Raw genomic sequence first — 25740 nt, forward strand, 5'->3', positions numbered from 1 at the left:
GGGAGGTGGAGGTTGCAGCGAGCCAAGACAGTGCCATTGCACTCCAGCCTGGGCAACAAGAGTGAAACTCCGTCTCACAAAAATCAAAATAAATAAATAAATATAAAGCTCCTATCTTGTAGCTGGAGAAACTGAGGCTTAGAAGTGAAATCATGCCTCCAGATCACACAGCTTGCATATGCCTGAACTGTGCTACAAATCCCAGCTTAGTGTGGCTCCAGAACCTGGGCCCTTAGCCACTGGTCCCACGCTAAGCACCACTGCATGGGCATGGGGCACTTGGCTCCAACCACTGGGACCCCAGCCCCTTGGTACTCAAGGACTGTGGTGGGAGGGGAGGGAAAAGACCTGATTCCAATCACCATTTATCACCTCTACATAACAGGCATGACCCCAGGCATGAACTGGGACCCCAGAGGGTCAGGCACTCCTTCAGCCAAGCTGTCTTTCCCCTCCCCAACCCCTGTGCCTCCTCTCTCAGGGCTGAGAGGCCTGGAGACAGCATCTGGCTTCAGCTCAGACTCTCAGCTGTGCTTGTTGAGTTTCAGCAGGAAAATCACTCAGGCTGACAGTGCAGTTTAATTTCATGCCTATTCTCATGCCTGTCTCCCTGCACTGACTTGGAGTATCTCCCGTGCACTGGCACGTCCCACCTTTGCAGCTGGGAAAAGCTCACAATTGGTCTATGGAGAAGTCCATGAACCAATGGCAGAATGGTGAGCTCTCTGCATTAGGCGAGGGGAATGGATCCTTATAAAGCACCTACTATGTGTCAGCTGCAATCCAGGCCCTTTACATAAACTGCTGCATTTGACTTTCCCAACAATACTATGGAGAAATGTAATCATCCCTGCTTTCTAGACAGGGCACTGCAGCTAGATGCGCTGGGGAGCTGGCTCACGGACGCCCCACATGAGACAGAGCGGCATCTGGGTAAAGGACCCCATTTCCTCCGGTGGGGCTAGGGCGTCGCTAATGTTCCCTCCCTCCCAAATATTTCACTCCAGTCCCATGGAGTGGGACACTGTGGAAACAACATTGGCTTTGGAGCCAGACGGACCTGGTTCAAAGCCCTCTTCTACCAACTTACTAGCTGTGTGATCTTGGGCATGCTATTTGATCACCTTCATTAATTTTGGGGATTAGCAGCTACGTGTGTCAGCAATCTTGGTCCAATGCTCAATAACAGCAGGTGTTATATTTGATTTCCGTGAAGGAGATAAGAATAAACAGCAAGGTTTTGAAACGCAAAGGTCCAGCTCCTGCACTTCCCATGGCTCCCAGCAGGGGTCAGGCCAATGCCAGGCTAAAAGACCCAGGCAGCCAAGACCCTAGAATTGGCAGGAAAAGCCCTGCTCCCAAACTGGGGCTCTCTCTCCATGGCTATCCAAGAATTGCAGGGAACTTCAGGGCAGCTTACCTCTCTACCCAGGTAGGAGCCTCCCTTTTCAAAGATCAGAGCCAGGTACTCTTTGTTATTTCTCACAAAGAATCCATCAATTTCCTCCAGCCTGCAAGAGACAACTCTGGCAGTCACTCTGCACAGCCAGCAGAAATAAGACAAAACCGCTGGCGACGCCAGACGCTGGTGATGCAGTGCTGCAGGTATGGCCATCCCGCCCTCCTCCGCTTCCACACAGGGCTCTCCAAGGGAGTCAACCAAACCTTTAGTCTCAAAGGATGTTGCTCTTGTTATCTAACCCTGGCTCTTCATCTGACCTACCTTGGGTGCTTGGTTTTGTTTTTGCTTCCTGTCTCTTTTTAAAAGTCAGGAGTGGGCCGGGTGCGGTGGCTCACGCCTGTAATCCCAACACTTTGGGAGGCTGAGGCGGGTGGATCACCTGAGGTCTGGAGTTCGAGACCAGCCTGGCCAACATGGTGAAAGCCCGCCTCTACTAAAAATACAAAATTTAGCTGGGTGTGGTGGCGGGCACCTGTAATCCCAGCTGAGGCAGGAGAATCGCTTGAACCCGGGGAGTGGAGGTTGCAGTGAGCTGGGATTGCACCATTGCACTCCAGCCTGGGCTACAAGAGCAAAACTCCGTCTCCAAAAAACAAACAAACAAACAAAAAGAGTCGGGAGTGGGTAGGAGGCCGTGTGGGGAGGGGGACTGGGAAGGGCTGCTTTGAGACCAGTTGTCTCCACGTGCTGGGGCAGGCCCAGGCTAACTGGATGTGGTTTTTATTGGTCCCCTGAGAGCTGGGGGGTATTAGAACCCAACAGCTATAAGTCTGGAACTGTGACAAGTCACGACCAAGGGGGAGATGTGCTCTTTCCTCCCTAGAGCAGGCATTAAAAAGCAATGAAAGAATCAGAAAGCCTTGGGTTCGGGAGACCTTAGAAGCCATCTATATCTCTAACCCCATCTCCTTATTTTAAGATGAGGAAACTGAGGCCCAGTTTCCAAAACAAAACAAAACATATCCAAAACGAAACAAAACAAACAAAAACATGGTATTGATGCTGGAGCCCAGCCAGTGACAGTCCAAATGGATATGCTAGACAGGTGAGGGCCAGAGTGCACCCCGCTGGGGTGGAGGAAAAGAGGTGTTGAGCCTTTAGGGTGGCATCAGGTGGCCAGCCTCTCAGACCTCTTCCCTGGGTCTCCCCTAGGCTGGCAGAAGAGCACAACCTACATGGGGGCCAGTACCCCTTTCCCCACTCCCACCCTCAGACTTCAGAAGAGGCAGCTCACCTTTCATCACACATCTCTACCTCCTTCCTAAAGTTCTTTAAAAGGATTGCTTTGGGCTGGGTGCAGTGGCTTATGCCTGTAATCCCAGTACTTTGGGAGGCCAAGGCAGGTGGATTGCCTGAGCTGAGGAGTTTGAGACCACCCTGGGCAACATGGTGAAACCCCATCTCTACTAAAAATACAAAAAATTAGCCAGGCTTGGTGGCAGGCGCCTGTAGTCCCAGCTACTCGGGAGGCTGAGGCGGCAGAATTGCTTGAACCCAGGAGGTGGAGGTTGCAGTGAGCCAAGATCGTGCCGCTGCACTCCCAGCCTGGGCAACAGAGCGAGATTCTGTCTTCCAAAAAAAAAAAAAAAAAAGGATCACTTTGAGAGACCTTGGCAGGATTGCTTGAGCTGTTGCTTTTGAGATACCCCAGGGCTGAAAATGTGCCATGAGGATGTACGTGCGTGTGTAAGGAGGGAGATGGAAACACAGTCATTGAGAAATAGAAGAAGCAAGGACCAGGGCACAGGCTGACATGGGTGTTTTCTGGAGAGACAGGGTCTGGCTGTGGAACCCCAAACCGCATAAAGACTATGCTGCATCCAGGGTCCCCTGGAGGCCCTCTAGAGGATGGAAAATTGGGAAAGATGACAAAGGAGTCATTGTGAGTTGGATTCAACCCCAACTGACACTTGGAAACACAATCTCTCAGCAGGGCCATGCCTCTGAGAGCACCTGCACACAAACTTTTAAGAGAGCCTCTGCGCACCAACAGCGGCCTCGTGAGGCCTTCTTAGCACCTGGGGCCTCCACTGTGTACAAGGCTGGGCTCCCTCTAGCAGCTCCTGCTGGTACATGGATTTGTTCCTTCTTGGCAAGAGTCCTCCAAGGTGGGCATTATCCTATCTTGAGTTCTGATCCAGAAGTGGGGGGCCTAGTGTTTTTAATCTAGCTGTCTCTTCTTTGGGAGAGTATGGGCAAGACCATGCACCTTACTGTCTTCATTTTCCTGGAAAAGAGGCAAGCTGGGAAGCTTGCCTGGCTGACAGATACAGAGCACCGGCCACTGCACCTGATGCTCTGCCGTACAGAGAGCCAGGGGCCACCCCCATGCCCCAGGCATGACCACCTTCTCTCCACCTCCCCCCAAGTTCCCTCAAAATATTTGATCTCCTTTTTCCTCCTCATGCCATTCTGACTCTCAGTGGCCTTCCCGGGGATAGAGCATGTGAAATCCTGCTGCGTCCCGCAAACATTTTGAGGGAAGGTAGCAAGAAACAGCAGCAGGTACAACCTGGAGAAGCCCCATCCATCTTTTCCTTCCCACCTGGTGGGATGGACCCTTGCACCATCAGTCAGCCCCAGAAAAACAGGGCTCTTCAGCAGGACCTGTGCGATAGGAAGCCCACCACCAGCCATCAGCTGCCACTTGGTTCTGGAGTAGCTCCAGCAGACTGGTGTGTGAGCCCCACAGGCAAAGGCAGCAAGGAAAATAAACTGGGGTCCCCGCCCTGCTGTTCCCACCGCCCTCTCACTCCCAGGCCTGGGATCCTGGCCCACAATGCACTAAGCCTGCCCCAGCCCAAAGTACTTGGCAGGCTCCAGTGGGGGACAGGCTGGGGGCCACGTGTCATGATGGGACTCCAGGGCGTCAATGAGCCTCTCCCGCAGCGTCTGCACGTCAGCACCAGCCACTGTAAATGAAAACAGGCGTGAGCGGAGTGTCAGGAGAGCAGAGCTGCTTCCACAGCACACTGGCCACCTTCACTCCCAGAAACAAAGGGCCGAGGGCACAGCCAGCTCTGACAGAGACAGACGAGGCGTCAGTCCTTCCCTGTGCTAGAAGAATGGGGCTTGAGTAGTCCTCCTGTGGCCCCAAGTAGTGCAAGGACACCCATCCCTCAGACAGGAAAGAATCCCTCAGAACTGGGAGTCGTCAGGACTTTCCCCAAGGGCTCTGGTCTGCTCTCTGGGTGCCAACCCCATTGTGACAGAAGAGCTCTTCTGGGAACATGGTGCCCCTGCCCCGACCCTAGGGCCCTGGATATGTCCAACCTGAAGGGCTTCTTCAACCTGCCTTTCCCTAAAGCTGACTGGGAGGATAGTTTTGGGAAGACACAAGTTAGGCTTCCCGTGGGGACCGCCTCACCCTCGACCCTGCCGACTGCCAGGGCTTTCTCCACCCCAATAGAAACCCAGGTGAAGAGGGAGGTTGGGGGAGGAAGATGCTAACAGGACAACCAGAGCTGGGCACCCACCTGGAAATACTGCTCCCGAGCCGTTCTTGGTAAAGGCCTTGAAGAACTGGAAGCAAACACACAGGTGGGCGTCAGTGATAGATAGTGGCCAAGAGTGCAGCCACGCAGGCCTGCTCTGAAAATCTGCCTACTTATTCAATGCGGTGGCTGGGCAAATCACTTAATGTTGTTGAGCCTGTTTCTTTTTTCTTTCTTTCTTTTTTTTTTTTTTTTTGAGACAGAGTCTCGCTCTGTCGCTCAGGCTGGAGTGCAGTGGCGCGATCTCGGCTCACTGCAAGCTCTGCCTCCCAGGTTCAAGGGACTCTCCTGCCTCAGCTTCCCAGGTAGCTGGGACTACCGGCGCCCGCCACCACACCCGAATAATTTTTTGTGTGTGTATTTTTAGTAGAGATGGGGTTTCACTGTGTTGGCAAGGCTTATCTCGAACTCCTGACCTGTGATCTGCCCGCCTCAGCCTCCCAAAGTGTCAGGATTATAGGCGCCTGGCCGAGCCTGTTTCTTCATCTGTAAAATGGTGAATTGGGGGGAGTTGGGGGGAGGTTGCTCTAGGAGCTGGACACTGGCTCCCTCCCCTGTTACCCTCCCACAACCCTCAGAAGCATCCATGGAACCTGTGGGCAGCAGTTCATACACTTTCCTCCTCGAGGGCCATTTCTATGCAGCCCAGTACCTAGCATGTAATTACTAACCAATATTTATCGAATGGATGAGTGATGAAGTACCATTGCTGTTTTCCTTTGCAGACCCATCTGAAAACATGAAGTGCAGGCACTTCCTACGTCCCTTGGGAAATGTCAGCTTGCTTCTATGTCAATGTGCCCTTGCTCCTTACTTGGGAAAAGGGGCTTACAGGCTGCTGTCTCTGTCCACTAAGTCCCAGCCCAGCACAGCAGACACAATCAAGGAAGGGGTCTCCAGAACAGGTTCTCTTGAAGGGGGGACCTGAGTCCCTGGGGAAATATGCCTTGCTACAGACTAGCTGATTTAACTCATCACTTTGTCCTCTTTTCCCATGTACATGACACCCCAAGCCTAGTCTGTCACCTCCTTGGGGCAAGAGGACAGACCGAACAGAGCCTGACTCCTGGCAATCTGGGCTTCTGCCCAGGCGGCAAGACAGCTGCCAAGGCTTTTGCCTGTGCTCTTCCGACTCAGGAGGGAACACAGTTGAGTTGTCCTGGAAGCCGGCCACTGAACTGCCTAAGGGAGAGCCTGCAGGCTGGGAAGAGGCTTCTTCCTGTGGGACTCTAGCCTCGGGGCCACTTTTCACTACCTTGGACTTCTGCCTCCAACAGCCAAACACTGGTTTCCTTCTCCCTCCTTGGGATAGAGCTGTTTGGCCTTATCCCAAGCTGGCAGCTGAGAACAGGCCCCAGGCTCTGGCAGACCTCGTTCAAGGACTGGTTCTGCTTTGCTCTTGCTGTGTGACCTTGGGCAACGCGTCAACTGCTCCGAACCTTTGTGTTCTCATCTTTGAAATGAGGATGACACCATCTACCTTGAAGACTTGTGAGGATTCCATGACCATACACCTAAAGTACTTAGCATGGTACCTAGTGCATACCTCAAGGAACTGGTACCTGTTAACTGTACCATCATCACCCACCACCAGCATCCCCTTCCCTCCTTCATACCTTTTAAACACTAGGAACCATGATCAGCTAGGACTTGTTTGTTACAGACATTTGTAGGCAGAAAATCTCGAAGCCACCTGCTACCCTCTCCCACATGAGGAACAAAGGCTGCAGAGAAGCCACCAGTCTCTCCCCATCTGCAACCTTCTGCTCCCTGTGACTTCCCCCGGGCCCTTACTCCTGCTCACTGCTTTACTCTCTCTTTTCAAAACATTAATATAAACTTTTATTATGGATGAAAACCATCCACTTATACATACCACACATATTTAAATAGCGTTCTTTACAGTTATTTAATTTTATTGGCCTATTAAAATTATGTTATCCTAATACTTAAGAAAATGATCATAAATTTCCTTGATTATGAGATAGTATTGATAATGTAAGTTACGGCATTTATGGACTGACACTTTTTCATGAACAAAATTGAAGATATATCTATTTGGGGTTTGGTTTGCCGACAAATAATAAACCAGGTCAGGTGCAGTGGCTCGCACCTGTAATCCCAGCACTTTGGGAGACCTAGGAGGGAGGATCACTTGAACCCTGGAGTTCAAGACCACCCTAGGCAACACAGTGAGGCCCCATCTCTACAAAAAGTTAAAAATTAAAAATAAATAAAATTTAAAAACAAAAAAGAAACCCGAGGGTGATGTTGCGCTGCAGTTATTCATGGTGATGGTGCTCTTGTTTATTTACAGACAGGTTACACTTTGACTGGTTTCTACACATATGAGAACAACACTGACATCATGAAGCCTTGAGATGGGTGGCTTTCCCACAGCTACAGCTGTTATTTTCACCTCTGAAAAGTAATATGGTCATTTTTTTGTCATCAACCATCAGGTCACCCACATCTGAGCAGGTGCCCATATTAAAAGAGGCTTGCATTACTTCTACCAAAAGGCAGCCTCTTCAGGATGGGTGCAGTGGCTCATGCCGGTAATCCCAGCACTTCGGGAGGCCGAGGTGGGCGGATCACTTGAGGTCAGGAGTTTGAGACCAGCCTGGCCAACAGGGTAAAACCCCATCTCTACTAAAAATATAAAAATTAGCCAAATTTGGTGACATGCACCTGTATCCCAGCTACTCAGGAGACTGAGGCAGGAGAATTGCTTGAACCTGGGAGGTGGAGGTTACAGTGAGCCGAGTTCACGCCACTGCACTCCAGCCTGGGCGACAGAGAGAGACTCTGTCTCAAAAAATAAAAAAATTTTAAAAAGGCAACCCCTCAAGATCCCAGCAGCCACAAGCAGCTTGGAGTCTGACCAGGAACCTCGGTCAGCCAGAGTGGCCCAGGGGGATGCAGGGACCCCAAGAGCCTCTCCCCAGGATGCAGGCTGAAGGGAAGGCCCTGCTGCACCTCAGCTGTTCCCTTCTGTCCTCAGAAGCTTCGCACCCACCTCCCAGGCCAATGTCTCCTCCGAGTTCTGGCTCCCACGCCTCACGCTCTTCAGGAACTTCTTCCTAGCCATCTCTCATCATTCCTCTTTTCTACTACAGCCGCCCAACTAGGCCTACAGATAGATTCGAATCCTTCTAGTCTAACCCTTAAAAAAGGAAAGGATGGGAAGGGAAGGAGGATGGGGATGAAGAGAGGCCCTCCTTCCTTCTCGAGTAACCGCATTTCCTTCCCGTGTCCCCATGCTGCCAACGTTCCTGGAACAGCGTCTGCCCTTGCTCCTCAGACTGCTCTCTGGCCATCCCCACAACCCTCAGCTGAAGCTGTTCTAGGGAAGCTCCTTGGTGACCTTCTCTTCAGCCACTCCAGTGATCTCTCCCCGCCCTCCTGGCCTCTCTGTGGTACAGATGTTATTACTGCCTGCTTTGTCTTCCCATGGCGAGCATTTGTCATCTTTCGTGCCACATTTTGTGGATGCTCTCCTTTGTTGCTTTCACGTTGCCACCCTCCCCTGGTTGGCTTGACACTGACCAGCCTTACTTGGCCCCCTTGCCCTGGTCCTAGCTTCACTTTCGACTGCTCTCCTGTGCCCACTGCCCACCCCCGTCTCCTACCCCGGTCTCTCCTACAGACACATGTCAGGTCCTGACACTCTTCTGTTTAAAAAGCTGTTGAAGGCACTGTCACAAAGAAGTTGCTCAATCTTGCTTCTAAATGATGAGTGGATAAAGGGATCAATGAACAAACCTATCATTTCTCCCTTGCCAAAGCCAATGACTTTGTCCAAATGATTTGCCATCTAAACCCTCTGCATCTCAGACCTCACCTGTCCTAGACTCCTGGTTCTTCCTGGTGGCCTCCACTCAGGTGTCTGGATACAGCCCCTCCCCCACCATCCCCAAGACTGAATCACCCCTCTTCCAACCTGCTTTGCTACCTGTGTTTACCTCACCCAGCAACTGGTCCCCCTCCCTGCCACCCACACCATCCCCCTCTTCAAAAACCCGTCATCCAGTTAGCTGACAAGTCCTATGAATTTGACCTCCGTGTTACCTCTTCAAAAGTCCTCTCCTTCTCCACCTGCCTTGTCTAGACCAGGCCCGACAGATGATGACGTATTTTTGGGTCACTGCATCAGTCCCCACCTTTCATGCTCTCAGAAGTTTTAGTATGCTCAATCTTTTCATACTCCAGCTATCTTCCTCACTGCTACTAAGGTTAGTTTTCTAAGGCACAGTTCTGGTCTGAACATTTTGCTCCTCCTCAAATCTCTTCCATGACTCCCCACTGTCAATGAATAATGTCCAGACTCACTGCATTCAAGGCCTTCCAGGCTCCAAACCCAAACTCACCTCACATTGCCCTCCATTCCCGCCACTCCAGCTGCAATGAACTTCAACCTGAATCCACCACTCACCCATGCACCCACCTTTGACCAGGAAGCAGGACAACATTTTATTTATCTCTGCAAGCTCCACAGTGTCTGGCATCTCTCAATAGACATCTGTTCAGCTGAACAGAGAATCTCTGCCCTTTGACCATGCTGGAAGCCCATGTGGAAATCAAGTCAGGGCACATTTTTGTCCTCTGATTAAAATGTATCCTTATTAAGTCAACCACTGGGGCGTGTGCCCTGCCCAAGGGAAACCACCACAGCTCCCTGGAAGCAGGCAATTAAGACTTTGGGAGTGTGTTGCTTTTCTCCAGGAGCAGTCAGCACCCAGCCCTTTTCTTTCATCACTTTACACAGGAGCTACTGGAAGACCTCTAGCTGCTCCCTAATGGCAGAAAACCAGGCAACACCAGGCTGGTCTTCACAAAACTATGGAGTGACTGCTTTCTTGGGGCCAAAAGAGCTCAAGAGAAAGCACACTTCCCAGGGGTGACACCGATGGCATTCAATTCCAGCTTTTCTAACGTTTTAAGGAAAATGGTCCAGCCTCCAGGTATTTTTATGGTAAGCCCATGAGGATCCATTACCTTAACCACTTCCAACATGGAGAAGACCCCAAAAACAGCAGCTGACTGCTGAGAAAGGGGCCCACCTCCTTTTTCCAGAGAGAGACAGGAGATATCCTGGAGTCCTGTCTTCCTCCCTGACATCTCACCTTCTAGCAAAAGCCACAGAAGGTAACAGCCCAGACTCTGTACCCTCACAGGGCGTCCCTGCTTCCAAACCTGCATTCAAGGACCTGCCATTTCTGGGCTCCCTCCTCCCCCAGCTCTGCCTCATCCCTCAACATGAGCCTCTGCCCAGCTGGACGAGTCTCCTCAACATGCCACCTCGCCCTGCCCACAGAGGGCCTTGGCTCTCACCTTCTCGCCTGCCTATAAGGCCCGCCCACATTCCTCCTCTCTCCCAGCCAAACCCCATCTGTCCTTCAACACCAAGTAGAAGTCCCCTCCTACACAAACTCCTCTCTGACCAGTGAAAGAGCTCCGTGAGCCCAGCAAACTCCTGTGGCATTCCCTGGGTACCTATCCCTGGCCGCCTCTCACTGGCCATGGGCTCTGGGGATCTCACGCTCCTGGCCACACCTGCAGTGGTGAGTGCGGTGCTGGGCACCCAGCAAGTAGGCCCGCAGTGGCTGCTGACAGATGGATGGACTGCCACACAGTCCAGCAGCAGCCACACACCAGCTACCAGCAGCCCCATGGGTGGCCCAGGAGAGAGATGGGACAACGGGAAGGAAGCAAACTAACTTTTACTGAAGTCCAAATCACACTAGCATGGTGGCACTTGCATATGGGAGACCTCACTTCACACTTGGCAACGGTCCTCTTAGGTGGATGTTATCATCCCATGTTTACAGACAAGGAAACTGGGGCCCACGGCTGGGGCACTGATAAGTGACTTTCCAAGCCACATACAGTAAGCAGAGAGGCCTGGATTTGAAACCACATCACTGATCTCCTCAGAGCCTCGAAGAGAGAAGACCTGCCCTTCCCCACCCCTATGCTGCTGTGCTGTGTACCCCTTGCTCTGGCCAGGCCTTCGGCCATAAAAAGTCCCATTCTATTCCCACTGAAGGGCACTCCTGAGGCCCACGGAGAAGCCCCTTGACCCGGAAGTTCCAGCCTCTAGGTTGCCAAGCTCCAGCCAGAACCTGCAGCCAACCAGCCCCTCCCTCTCCCACACCTTTGTTTCCTTCCAGCTGGGCTCTGGCTCCAACCTGATGGGGACCTGACACAGCTGGCCCGCCCTTCAGGGCCCAGGTGTTTGCTAAACAGGCTGGGCTGGTAGAAGCTCACTGTTTGCTCATAGTGACAAGGGGCTGGAGGCAGAAGAAAAGGACAGTCACACATGCCACTCGGGGAGGCCAGACTTGTGTGTGGGCCTGTCCCCATCATACCAAAAGCACTCTCTCCTCCCCCTGCTTCGCATGGGCCCTCGCTTTTCAGCTCTTCATGGACAGAGTGCAAGGACAGGCTCCAGCCCCCAGAGGGCAGCAGGCAGGGCAACAGGGCTATGTCTCTGGCCCACCAGCAGTCTCCAGGTCAGCCTCTGCCAAGGGCACACAGGTTCTTCATGGCCCCAAATCTCTGGATATTGGAATCTGTTTGAGTAGTGTTTTCCAAACACTAGAAACAACCTTGTAATGAGCTGTCAAATCAATGTATTTAATCACAGCCGTATTTAAAAAAAAAATAGAACAGAAAATATCACAGTTTAACTGCACTTAGTAAGAATCTTATTTTATGAAACTTTTGGTTTAATGATAATAGATACATACCAACTTTGGGATCACAGTGTAAAAATGTGTATTGCTTACAGTTGGTCACAGTAAGAAACTATTTGAGAGCTGCTGCATAGGACCTCAGAGCAGAGACCTGCCAGCTCAAGCCACTTGGCCTATGGACTGGGCACTGGGTGCCTCCCCCTGGCCAAAACTGAGCCACAGGTTCCTCAGGAGAGGCAGGAAAGGCTTTGCCGGGGGAGGCCACCATGTTGGTCTGTGGACAGATGACTACCAGACTGGCTCTGCCAGGTGCTGCCCGTCTGGAGGCAGGGGAGGGCTGAGGAGCCCAGCGAGGGCCCTCCCAGTGCCCCTCCCACAGCCAGCCAGGCAGTTCAGGAGATGGTGACTCACCTGAGGCATCCAGGCTGCGTGACATGGGGTGGCGCTGAGGAGCCTCTGACCTCCTGGGCCTAGGCCGCCTCCTTCATCCCTGCTGTGCCCAGCCTCTCCCAGGCAGAGTCAGAAAGCTCAGGTGTCAGGCCCTACAGAACTCCAATCGGTTGTCTTGCCCTGGCTGCCGTACCAGTGTCAACCCCTCCCCTGGGGGCTGGGCAGTGGCTGCACCCGTGGCTCATGCTCACTGGGAGAAAAATATCAGCCTGTGAATGATGGTTCCTTGTGCCACACTAACTTGCCCACAGCTTCCCACTCAGGGCCACTCACCCTGGTTCAGCCAAAGGAACAGAGTGCCCTGTTTGAATATTCTCAATTACACACCTTACGGCCAAGGATAGCACCATGTCCCTGCCAGGAAGGCCTTTCATTTCAAAGGGATGATTGACATGCAGTCTCTCTGCTGCCACTTTTCAATGACGTGGCAGTAGCTGTTGGTTCGCTATCAGGAGACCAACCTGGTCTCAGCTAAACCTGGGGCCTGGGGGGCCCTGACCCTATGTGGTAACAGTTTAGGAAGGGACTTCTATTAGGTGTGGAAACCCTGAATCCAGTGGGGGTTGCACTGGGATCGAGGAACAGAAAGGTCACATGGAGTTAGAGTTGGATGTTCCTGGTGGAGACACGGCCTTACTTCCCGGATGGATGTTGCTGGGGTAATTAAGCTGAGTTCTGGCTCACAGTTCTGCTTGAAACTTGGCCGCCCCTACCCCCAGCTCAGAGGTATCTTGTTCCAGGGACAATGCTTGGCATTTCAGCTTTCAAAGGCATTTCCTAATAATCCTTAATGGCTACAGAAGAAACTGCTTTTCTAGATGCCATTCTGGTGGGAGGGTACATATTATTTATAGCTGGTGCTACAGAGACAGAGATTTGAATTTGGCTTCTCTAATCTGGAAGAAAACTAATTGGATTGGAGCCAGGCCTGAGCCCAGGGGAGGGCCCTCACCATAACTGCAGCAGCCTTGCTGCCCTGGGCTATCCAGGGCCTCCTATTTGAGAGCCTTGGAAGCTGTTCAGACGTTAATTAAGCTGTTGATGCCCTGCACTGGGCAGGCTGGCAGGTAAGGCATCATCAGAGATCTCGTGCCACTTTCCACCAGAGCGGGGGTGACAAAGCCCTCATGCCTTGGGTGTGATAACTCCCGTGCCGGGGATCTCTGCTGCCTGAGGCACTGACATTCTGACAGTGGGGTGAGGCTACCCTGACAGGTCCCTTCTTAGCCACCTGTGGTTCAAGGCATTTTTGCCTGAGGAGGCTGAGGCTTGCCAGAGTGTCTGGGGTCCCTTTGTGGGGGACCACTAGGCTTCTAGAGTCTGACCCTGCCCACAGGTGGGTCAGAGCCTGAATCCTGGTTTTATAGAGTTAGATCAGACCTCTTAAGGCTTGGAGGTCAAGAGGGAGAGCAATTGAAGAGGACCTTGGGAGGTGGGAGCTCTCACCAGCCCAAGTGATGATCACCTCCCAGCTCAAATCAGAGCAGCTGAAATCTGCCCATCCCGACACATCCCACGTGGTCCCTTTCCCTTATAAAGGGAAACAAAGCAGGCCCAGCCTGCCTTCCCCTCCTGTCAGTCACACACCCTCACAGTCGGGAAGCCAGGGATGTTGAAGTCTCTGCAGACTGCACTGTTGGTCTCCTCAGCACAGTCCAGGGCGGCGAGATACAGGGCCGGCCTCCAGGCTGAAAGGACAAAAAACCCAGGGGTAAATAAGAGGGGCTGGTACCCCCTCTGCCCACCCATCTCCCCTAATGCAATGCCTCACCCCTGCCAACCCCAAAGCACCTGATCCCAAAGCTCTCATGACAAAGGTCACACCTTCCTTGGAAAAGGACCTCTGAGATATTCCAGTTGGTCTGCATTTCTAGCGTCTCACAAAAGGGAACCTGTGTTTTGGATGATTAGCATAAGTCATACTGCCTCATAATGGTATCTGTTTCCCCATTACTAATCGGGGCCAGGGATGGGGGCTGAGAGATGTTGAAGGAGTCTGCCCTGCTTCTCGCCATCCCCCCAGCCCCCCACCCCCCAGGAAAAGCCCTGGTATTGCCTTTGTCCCTGGGGCTCTAAATGGGATCAGTTCCAGAGGGTGGAGAACATGCCTTAGGGGATCTGGAATTCCCCAGGGGACCCTTAGGGAAGTTTCCTGGGGCCAGAGATACTGGTAGTGGGCAGAGCTTGAGTGACTGGGGTAAAGGGTATCAGGAACTGGGTCCCCAGACAGAAACAGGAGCATCTGGAATCCAGGAACTGCGGGGAAAGAAGCCTTGAGGCCAGAGTCTGGCCCCTGCATCAGGCCCCGGGCCACAAGGCTGCTGGCCGCTGAAACATTGGCAGAGAGAATAATGGCACCATTCTGGGCCACAGCCCAGGATCTGAGAAGAAACAAGCTCATATACCAGGCAGCTCTCCTGAGCTCAGGTTCCAGGTCAGGTGCCCCGTGAGCATCCACCAAAGTTCCACCCACATGGAGGCTGCTCCAGCTGGAAGCCAAGGTGCGCACAGAGGAAGACACACAAGCCGTGAGAGGGCAGTGACAGGGGCCAAATCATGTGGCACAGAACTCTCAAGTTTGGAGAGGTCGGCCCTGCAGACCAAGGCATGGGCTCAGCAGGAAAGGTGGAAACAGAGTTGAACCTAGACCGTCGGTCCAGTGGGCAGGGAACTGCCTGAGCAAGGTGGAGGAGGAGAGGACTGGCAGAAACCAGGCTGCCTGGAGAGGAGGGTTTTTGGGAGGCATGGGAGCCAGAATAGAAGGGAGCAAGAAGAGACCAGACTGGGAGTGTCTGCCTGGACAGCTCAGGATGTCGTCCATGGCAGCTGGACCCACATGCGTCTCTGAGGCAGATGAGAGGAGGAGGAGGCCTGCCTGGTGGCAGGCACAATTCCCATTTGAAGCTCATGCCCCAGGGGCAGGGAGTGGAATTTACACAGGCAGCCCACCCAGCACCCATTAAGTACAGAACACTAATATCTGAATAACATCCCTGATGGTCACAGTTTTAGCAGGACCTCTGACCCCACCTGATATGGTCTGGATCTTGTCCCCTCCAAATCTCATGTTGAAATGTGATCTCCAATGTTAGATGAGGTGAAAGGTATTAGATTAGGTAGTGAAAGGTATTAGATCTTGGGGGCAGATCCCTCATGAACAGCTCGGCACTGTCCCCTTGGTAACGAGTGAGTTCTCACTCTGAGTTCTCATAAGATCTGATTGCTTAAAATAGGGTGGCACTTCCCAACCCCCTCCTGCTTCCTCTCCTGCTTTGCCTTCTGTCATGAGTAAAAGCTCCCTGAGGCCTCCCCAGAAGTTAAGCAGATGCTGTGTACAGCCTCCAGAACCCTGAGCCAATTAAACCTTTTTTCTTTATAAATTACCTAGCCTCAGGTACTTACTTTTAGCAATGCAAAAGCACCCTAATACTCCACCCTAGAACTTACTCCTTACGATGTCTCAGAAGAACACAATTTCAGAAGGTATCAGAGCTCCTAAGAACACTTTACGCCTAGGGAAGGAGTGTTACCCTCACCTCCATGAGAGAGATGCAGGAAGAGCCTGGCACACCCTGACGCATCCCTGGAAAGAAGGCAACTAAGCTGGCCCCTCTTGGGACTGATACAAGGGAGGGGGCTCTGGGAGCTGGGAGGAAGGCCTGTGGCCACACCACCCCCTTCTTTCCCCCACCTTTCTTGCTGGTAGTCTGCTTTTGGCATTGTAGCTTCTGGACTCCTCGAAGGAGGGAGGTGGGTGGGGGGTTGGGAAGAGGAAGTAGATGGAGGTATTTACCAGAGTCAGACTTCAAAAGTATTTAGCAGAGTGAGGTGAGCTACATCCTATGATGCCATTTCCCCAACCTCCTCAACACCCCCCCACCACACACTTTTTGGGGAGCCTTCTTGACTCCCTTAGCACACAAGGATAGCAACTTGAGCCTATCCAAGTTGAGCCTATCCAACTTGAGCCTATGGCAAGCTGGGGTGCATCCTTTGGCTTTAAACCTCACCTGCAAGGCAGCCTGCACAAAGGCAGGTATGGTCAGGGCCTGTTGCATGCCAGGCCCAGGATGCAATCCCTCTGCCCCTACCGGGGATTGCTGATCCCCACCTGCCTCCACATCCTGTCCACTCTCCTCTGAAGTCTCTTCCCTCACCCAAACCTCCATCTCTTCATGCCTGTCCTAGGTTGGCATGAACCCGTGATCTGGTTTTTTACTGACCTCACCTCCAACCTACCCTCCGTGTCCCATGAGCTAGTACAGGTTCTCATGGCAGGGCTTCCAGAGAAACATCAACATATTATTTCTCTCCTGGTGAGGTTCTAATGTGCTCCACCCCTCACTGGCCTCTCTAGCCACCAAATGATCTTTTCTTTCTGTGGATCTGATTATGTCAATCTCTATTCAACATTCTCTGGGGGCTCTGACTTTAGAAGAAAATCTACAACCAGAAGGCAGTTCTTCATTTGGCCCCTGTCCACATATCCAGCCTCCTCTTACGGTTATTTTACGTTAAATTAAGTCATAGATATTCATAAAATATCATTTCTAAGTAAATTAAAATACTGAAACATTAATTGCTGAACATAAGTTTAAAGTATATATGCTTTGGCATCTTGTTTTTGTATGGCATAGAGAATATAATTGGGTCTGTAATAAGCATGAAAAGCTGAGGAAACATGTTTCTAGAAATTATGAAATGGTGAATGTTAATAGAAGACAGTCCACAATGCTTGCTAGTTTTCACTAGAAATTAAGATTACTAAGGAGTAAAAACTAATTAATATAAGCAACTAAAACTAAAAATAATAAGGGACATAATTCTGTATGGCACGGTTTATAAAGGAAGTCATAAAATGTAAGGATGTATTTTAATTAAGGGAAAAAGAGAGTCATTTTGTTCTAAAGTAGAGTGACTGGTTATTTCACAATGAGAAAGAGGAACAGTACAGGACAAACCAATGGATACAAGGAAGTTGTGAAGAGAAAAGAACTTCAAGTGTGGTCAAATGGGCTAACTTATAGTTTTTGTGTTTTTTTTTTTTTTTGATGAGCCTTAATATCAAAAGTACACTGATGAAAAATCAGAATTTGGTCCTCTCTGTTAAAACAAGGTTTTCTTGAAGTATTGATCTGTTCTTAAAAGGAAACAGTGAAAGGTTTTTCTGTACCTTTTAGGTAATTTTCCTAAAGAAAGATCCTTTGTTTCATCAAGATGATTCCCTGTGCTTCATGTTGTCTTTATTAGGTCCTTGATTACTTAAGAAAATGGAGTCCTCTCTATAAAAGAGCTGTTTTTTCCGCAACAATGTAACATTCTATATTTTCCTTTTGAAGTCTTTTAATTATCATTCTGGTTAGATGAATGACTGTGACTTAACAGTGACCTGTGATCCTATTTTGATCAAGTGATTTTTTTGTTTTGCTTTTTTGTTTTTGTTTTGAGATAAGGTCTCACTATGTCATCCAGGCTGGAGTGCAGTGGTGCGATCGATCGTGGCTCACTTGTCCTCAATCTCCTGGGCTCAAGTAATTCTCCCACCTCAGCTGCTTAAGTAGCTGGTACCACAGGTGCACACCACCACACCTGGCTAATTTTTTAAATTTTTAATATAGAAATGGGGTCTTCCTATGTTGCCCAGACTGGTCTCAAACCCCTAGGCTCAAGGTATCCTCCTGCCTCGGCCTCCCAAAGTGTTGGGATTACCGTCATGAGCCACCATGCCCAGCCTGATTAAGTGTTTTAATTTTAAACCTTTGACATTTTGTACAAATTTCCCAAAATCAAATTCTAAATTAAGGCTTTCTGAACTTGAAGTAACTTTGGAACATTTCAGGGGGCCCTGAACATCTCAAAGATTCTGCAAAGGAGAGATACTAAACTAGTTAGGCTCATTTGATGTATTAATTATACGGGAAGCATTGTCAAACAAGAAATGATGTTTAATCTTCTTTGAGTTATATTTATTGATGTATGTTTATACTTGCTATTAAGGTGTATCCCCAAAATTATATGATATTCCTAGAAATATGATACATTATCAGCCTTAATTTTGGTTATTAGGTTAAAATGTTGTATGCACAGCAATAACCAAATTTCCTTGTCAATTGTGTCATTATTACTATGAACTCTCATCAGATCTTTAACCACAACCATTTTAAGTCTTATTGTCTACAGTTAATTGCTTTATTCTGATGTTTTTCTAAAAGCTTTTTTCTAAGCAACTGTAATCCTAAAGTGCTTCATCTTCAAGGAGATCCACGGCAAAGTCTCTGATAAGTACCATTTCTGATAACTTCGAGATAATATGATTGGACTGGGAAAGAATTTCCAGAACTCTAATGAAAAAAACTGATGGGTCTGCAAAACTGATAACCAAGATCAAGCACAACAAGAATTAATTACATGAGACTAAATGAGCTAATGAAGAATTATGGGTTTTTCTGGTTTTTAAATTTGAAACGTTGCTGGTTCTTTTTAATGTTTTGTTGTCCAGATTTAAGAAAACTTATTTTCTTTTAAGCTATCTATAGTTTACAGCAATTTGGTAAGTATACTCTTGTGAACAAAAATGGAAACATTTTCCCCCTGCAAGACCTCTCTGGAATTCAGAAACTATTTGTGAATATTCCTATTTTTATGGCAATACTGTTATTTGCATAAGTTCAATAAGTATCTGCTCTCTTTACAACAGGATACAATAGGAAACACTGGTCATATTACCAAGGTTTTGAGTGTGATGCCATACTTGAGAATATACCTATGATGAATCTATAGGTACTGCAGGTGAAATCTGAAGTTGGGCTTGGGTTGACTTCCTAGCCTTGAGAAGTTGTTAAAAGTCCAATCTGAGATTCCTTATCGATAAGTTCTAGCAAAGCAAACTTAAGAAGAGCCTATGTGGTCAATCACTATTCTTGCCACACTTATGTAAATAATTAGGCCAAGTCTGATGAGACTAAACATATTCTGCAAGCAAATTAGTCTGAATTTTATTTTATTTTATTTTATTTATTTTATTATTTTATTTTATTTTAGATGGAGTCTTGCTCTGTCATCCAGGCTGGAGTGCAGTGGTGCAATCTTGGCTCACTGTGACCTCTGCCTCCCGCTTACCCTGATTATCTTTGGTAGAAATGGGGGTGACTATAGAGAGAAAAAATATGTTCCTAAAGAAAAACTATAGTACATCTGTTATTAGATTGTAGCCTTGTTGATCATTTTTAAGTTTTTATCATCTACCTATAAGATGGATTGAATTCTGAATTCTTCCAGTTTCTTCCAAAAACTAGCTACAATTCTCCAACTAAGAACAGGAACTGTTCTGTGCCTAAAGCCCTATAAGCAGAAGCTGAACAACTTGATATAGATTTCAAGGGACAAGTGTCATGCCTGATGTGTACGCTACACAAAGAGCTCACCAAAATGCCCAATGCCATAACCAGAGACAATCAAACTGCAAACCAGGACAAGAAGTTGACAACTTCATGCTTTCCCAAAACTTCTGAACAAGAGTTTCATTGGAATAAGACTTCCACTTTATCCTTGATTACGTCTCCTTTTTTTGTCTGGCAGGATAACGCTGTAGTCAGAATTTCACAATCAGTGGCTTCTGTGGGTAACTTCACAAACTGTTGGATTTGTCACGCTAAACCCAGATCTTTACATGACCAAAGGGATCCTTTAGTCCGCCCAGTGGGTAACTTCAGCAACATCCCTAACACAACTGTTGTTCAAACTGTACTAGTGGTGCCTTTCATAGAGTCAGACTTTTAGACCCATGTGTTCTCACCTCCTGCTTTAATTTAACCCAGTCATGGGATACTAGATAATAGAACTGCTACCTACTAGCGAACAGGGAATCTGTGCAATTGCTGACACTTTCTGTTGCACATGGATAGACACATAGTGTATTGAGACTCAGTTGCAAAAAAATGAACAAATAGTACTTGCTTAAAAAGGGTAAATTCCTCATCTGGCTCATTCTTTGATCTCTTCAATTTTAGTTGGTTTGGTTCATGGGTCCCTGGCTAAGCGTCATATTGTAAACTCTTAGTATTATCCTGGGGAGAGTCATTATAGTAGTTTCCCTGTTAGACTGTATCCTCTCAAAGAGTCTTAAATGTCTATATGCAGCCCTCTGCTGAATGCTAAATGGTCTCTCTCCAGCTGGAATGATAAAACTCCAAGAAACGCATGATAATGACGACACCTTAACCTATAAATGATGTGTTAAGACCGAAAACCCAGAACGATGATTACTGAGAGTAGTGCTGATGCCCTGTTTTAGTAACACTCTCACCTAGGTGAGAACCTGACCAAAATGGGTGAATCGTTAAATAATATTTCTAGGAGGCCATTGGTTGGGACTGAGCTCCTGCACAAGGCCCAAGAGACCAAACCAAGATGGAGTCCCTCAAGCTGAAGTTCCACGCCACCAAGCCAAAACTAAGCTGTCGATCTGACCTTCCAAGATCAGGAGAGACTGAGTTAACAGTCAAATCTTCAAACAAGCCAGTTTCAGCCAACATACAGAAGTCTCCTCTGCTTTAACCTTTAAAAGGGACCGAAATAACCAATCAGATTTTTGATCTGTTTCTACTTTCTTCAGCCTTTTTCTGTCTATAAAGCCAAACTCCTCTGCTCAGCTCATCAGAATACTCATTCTGTAAGACAGAATGTGGTGTTGTCCAATTCCAGAATCACAAATAGAAGCCAGTTAAGATTTTTGAATGTGGTGTAATTTTGTCTTTTGACAAGTAACAGGAGATGGAATAGAGAAGGTCCTTATGTGAGTGCTCCATTGTTAAAGCAAAGCTGCATTTAAGCTTTACTGTCAACGCAATGCAGAGCTGGGTGACAGAGGCTTTTTGAAGTGTCAGGTGTCTTAAATGCCTAACACCAAAATGATCAGTAGTATCAGTCTAGCTCTACTACTGGGGAGAAAACCTTTTCCTGGTGCAATTATTGCTCTGAACAGCGTAATTTTTCTACCAACCACAGAATAAATGGACTAATGGAGAGGGGAAGGGTGGCGAGGCAAGAGAAGTTGGACAGCTGTAAATCTTGGATTGATGGGTGAGGGGATGCCTTCTGGTAGGGGGCGTTGTGGGGATTCTGCTGAGCCCCCACTGGGGGCTTGGTCTGGAGTCAAGGGCAGCGTCCCCTGCCCCACTCACAAGTGCAGGGAGGGCACTGGGTGGAGCAGGAAGCCTTGCTTGGAGTTTAACTGGCTGCAGCACCGTGAGCTCCACACGTCTCTCTGGACCTCTGCTTCCTCCTGGATCAGCGAGGGCCAGGATGAATGATCTCTAATGCCCCTTCCAGCTCTGACAACCGTTCAGGTGCTGGATGGCAAACAACTCTTAACAAGAAACATGCAGCCTCCGAGTGTTAAGTGGGTCTGGACTTCCATGAAGACAGAGGCACAGATTTACCCAAATCACCAAGAGCCAGTCAGTCCTGGTGGTCTAATGACTAGAATCTACTGACCCTCAGCTCTGGACTCTACACCGAAGTATTCAGGAGCTCTCCTGACACAAAGAGTTAGTTTATGCCCTGTCCAGCTAGTCAGCACTATGCGGTCACCAACTCATGCCTTCCTTCCTCCTTGCTGACAGTTTCTGGGCAGTGACGTCACTGGATGGACAAAATGCCTTCTCTACCCCTCACACCTGGCTGACACCCCCGGTCTGAGTCAAGAGGATCCACGGCACCAGCAGAAGGTTCTACACTCACGCTGTCATTTGGAATCCTGTGAGGCTCAGGCCACTGGCCACCATGAACGTGCAGTGGGCTCCTACTCTGCACCAGGCTCTGTGCTGGGAATCACAGGTACACATAGCAGATGTGGCCTGTGCCGTGGAAGAGAAGGGGGGCAAAACCAACACTGCTCACTGTCACTCAAACACACGCCTTACGAACCTCACCTCCATAGCTCGGCACATGCTGTTTTTCCACCTGGAGTATCCTTCCTCCTCCACCCACCTCTCTACCTGCCCAGGCTCCAGAGAGCCAAAAAGAGCTGGAGTCAATGACCTCCTCCAGCATCTGTGTAAACCTGGAAAGTTACTTACCTGTTTTAAAAAAAGAGGAAGACAATATCCATAGTACAGATATTTTCCCGGGTAAGGATTGTCGTAATAATGGCCTGTGAAGGCCCTTAGCAAAGTGCTGGCATAAGGCAAGCGTGTAATAAATAACTACTGGCATGAAGGCCTTTGGAGATCAGATTAGCCCTCTGTGACTTTCCCCTCCCCTGGGTTCCCATAAGAAATGGCTGAACCACTCCTTTGGCCTTTTTCAAACACAGCTTTGTAACAGTTGCCAATTTTCCTTCTATGAGTAGCTCATTTCCCCAACTGCAATGCAAACAATGCTTATCACTCAACAAATATTTGCTGATTGATTAGCCAGTGAATAGCAATGAAGGTCTAAATTGGATACAACCAGTTTCCAAAACATACAGTGAGACAACCGGAGCTGCTCTGGAATAGAAAGGGGATAAACCAGGTTCTCAGAAACACATGCTCTGCCCCGGGGCAGCAGGTGCCTAGAGAATCTACTGCCCTAGTCACTGAAGAAATGAACCCTATTCAGTCAGATTAAATGCCTGAAGCCAGCCAAATATGGCTGCAAAATTCTTCTCTCTCCCTGTGACCTTCACTCTGTCTCTGTTCCTGCCTCAAGATACAGGTGTCCTCAGCAGAGAGCATGGGCAGTACTCACACAGCCCAGGGTGGGATGAGCACAGCCCTCTGCGGGCCCACAACCAACCTTTCTCAAGAAACCTCAGGGGACAGAGATGAAGCGAGACCAACCCTAGCTTCTCAGCAGGGCCTCACCAGGGAACACCCCTTTGGGTTAGAGTGGAGGACATTCTTCATTGCAGGCTGACAGCAGATTCTGCCAGTGCCCTCCCAACACGATCTGGCTCAAGGACTGACTCACACCAATGGCTCACAGGAGACCTCCAGTTTCCACTGAAATCTCCCACCTCCCATTTACCCTGGCTCACCCCCACAGACTTTGATCCTTCCATTTCCTTTTCAGAGGTTAAATTCTGATTTCGCTTTCTTATTTTAGAGAAAGGCTCGATGCACTGGGGAATCCTGTTTGGAAGTGGTAACCCTCATCCAGGAGCAGAATGGGTCAGTATCTAGACATGCAACTCATAGGAAAACTAAAAACTCTGCATTGCAAGAGGCCAAACATGTGAGTCAGCTGGAAGCTAATCTTTCCCTCCAGCACTCTCAAGAAGGAAGAAATTCTAGAATAAGTCCATCTGCAGCCACTGAACACCTCTTATAACCTCAAAGTGGAAAGTGATCTGGGAATTTTTATGATGTTCATGCCCACAATGTCCCCTGAGATTACCTTCTCTTAGGTGTTCCAGTTCATGATCCATGTTCTTCCTCCCTCCTCCCCTGACCAGATGTGTTGACATCACTCCTCCCCTGACCAAATGTGTTGAAATGGTGTGAAGCGCTGCTCAGAAAGGCACGTTCAGCTAATGGGACCAGTGAGGCATGTAGGCAAGTGTAAACTGGAGGTCAAATCAGCTTATAAGTTTCATTTAAAAATAATTTTCCAGGACCATATGGCTAAAAGACGTACACATGGTTCCATCTCGCCTCTTCAGAAACCAATCTGCAAGCTGCTCAGGAAAAGAGGGAGGGTGAGTCTGAAAACTAACATCTACAAAGGCACTGTTCTACCACAAAGAGTTGAATTTATCAAGAAATACCAACAGTGGAACAATGGTTCCAGTTCCCCTTTCTCTAGAAAGAGGCCTATTTCCAAAGATGCCCACAGTTCTCATTCAATGACCATTTCAGGGTAGGAGGCCGTGCTAGCGACCTAGCACCAGAGTCAGGAAGTAACTCCATTCAGAGGCAGCAAGTCAGGAACAAATCACTATCACTATACCACTCCTGCCCGCCAAATACCCACTACCTGGGCTAGGTGGATGTGTGACACCACAGGAATCTTTAAATTGTGGAAAGGAAACTATGAGACAATGTATGCCGAGTACTTAGTAAGGTGCCTGAAATGATAGGTGCTCCGTAAATATTAATTACTATTATTACCATATTTCCTCGACTCTAAGTCTTAAGTGTTTCAAAATTTTAGCATTTCTGTAATAGAGTTCACCTTCAAATCTTTATACATGTAGTGGTTTTTTCCTATCCTTCTACCCCTTGGGCTATCATAAAATGAACAGTGTGTCTCACAGTTGATGGTGTCTTGGAATTCAGGAAATATAGTTTTGGTGCCCCAACCAGGGATTGGGAACATGGAGCAAGAGCCAAACACGCACCAAAGGCCTCTGTGTGCATGTTAAAATATAAGGGTCTGAGCGGGGGAAGAGAGAGAAGGATGTGGCCCAGAAGCTAAGGAGCTGGAGGCGGCAGGTCAGGAGAGGCCCGGAACAGAGATAGGAAAACTGCCAGGTGGGCATACCCACATCAAAGACAAAAATGAGAAAGGAAGTCTATGTACCACCTGGTCAACCAGTTGAGGGAGTGGAGAAAGGTGGCAGGGAGGCAAAATGGATGCCCGTTCCCTTTTCTCCCCAGCACTGACCCACAGCAGCTAGGGAACCTGGCAGGAAGATGACATGGGTCCCTGGACGAGAGGAAGAGGACTGCCACAAGGCTGGACCAGGAAACGGTAAGGTGTCAGCGGACCATGCGGAGGAAGGAACAAAGGAGACCTCTCGCAGGGAAGGAGGCAGTAACCTGGCTGGGGACGAACCGGGAGAGCAGGGCAGGTCTGGGGGCCCAGGCCGCGGAGAGGGAAAGAAGCTCGGGATGAGGGCCAAGAGGAAAAGGCAAGGGAGCGGGAGGCAAAAATGGAGCTGAGAAACATGAAGGTGGGGGGCGTGGGATGCGCGGAGAGGAAGAGGTGGGCGGAGGTGACTGGAAGAGGGACGCGCTCCCGGAGTAGGGGGCTGCCCACCGGGCAGGTGGAGGGGTCCGGGCGGCGGCGCACGGGGGAGCGGGCCGCCCCCGTTTCTCACCTTTGACGTCTTCGGCCAGCGCCTTCCACGTCGGGGCGAAGGCGATGCAGTGGCCGCACCAGGAGGCGAAGAACTCCACGGCCCAGGCGCTGCGGGAGCCCAGCACCGCGCCGCGCACCGTGTCCGCCTGCAGCAGCGTCAGCGGGTCGGAAGGCGAATAGAGCGCCGAGCGCGGGGCCGCGTTAGCGCCGGGAACCGCGAGCAGCCACAGCAGCAGCAGCTGCAGCAGCGACGGCGGCGGCCCGGAGCCGCGGTTGCACCTCCCCATCCTCGGCGCTGCGCTCACCACCACACGCAAGCACCGGATGAGTCGGGTCCCGGCGCCGCAGCACCGCCTGCCTCCGCCCGCAAGGAGGAGCCACGTGGCCCCGCCCCTGAGCCCCCGCCCCCGAGCCCCCGCCCCCGAGGCCGGCCCAGCCACCCCGCCCCGCCGGCCGCTCCTGGGCGCGGCAGCGGGCGGGGCTGAGCTTGTTGCAGGGGCTGGCCCTGGCCGGGCGGCGAGCCATCCTTTCGCGGTCCGCCGAGGCCTCAGAGCAGCGCGACCCGGGTTCCCGCCTCAGGCCCCAGGAGGCGAGGTGTACAGTCCGGTAAAGGAATGGAGCGCCCGCCGAG

General features: G+C 49.8%; 1 protein-coding gene across 2 annotated transcripts in view; it reads right to left on the reverse strand.

Annotated features, from left to right (window-relative positions):
• The window catches only part of QSOX1 (quiescin sulfhydryl oxidase 1), a 43209-nt gene extending 17711 nt beyond the window's left edge, over positions 1–25498 (reverse strand). The window contains exons 1-5 of one of the 2 annotated variants that reach the window (XM_016933529.4): positions 25129–25498; positions 13692–13792; positions 4939–4984; positions 4272–4374; positions 1421–1511 (exon numbers count right to left, since the gene is read on the reverse strand). In XM_016933529.4, coding sequence (XP_016789018.1) covers positions 1421–1511; positions 4272–4374; positions 4939–4984; positions 13692–13792; positions 25129–25396 — 609 coding nt within the window. In that variant the 5' untranslated portion in view covers positions 25397–25498. The remainder of the gene's footprint in view (positions 1–1420; positions 1512–4271; positions 4375–4938; positions 4985–13691; positions 13793–25128) is intronic. The other variant, XM_009439248.5, reaches the window with a different exon arrangement.
• Between the last annotated feature and the right edge of the window lie 242 nt (positions 25499–25740).

The sequence above is a fragment of the Pan troglodytes genome, chromosome 1, assembly GCF_028858775.2.
Source record: "Pan troglodytes isolate AG18354 chromosome 1, NHGRI_mPanTro3-v2.0_pri, whole genome shotgun sequence".
Lineage (NCBI taxonomy): Eukaryota > Metazoa > Chordata > Mammalia > Primates > Hominidae > Pan > Pan troglodytes.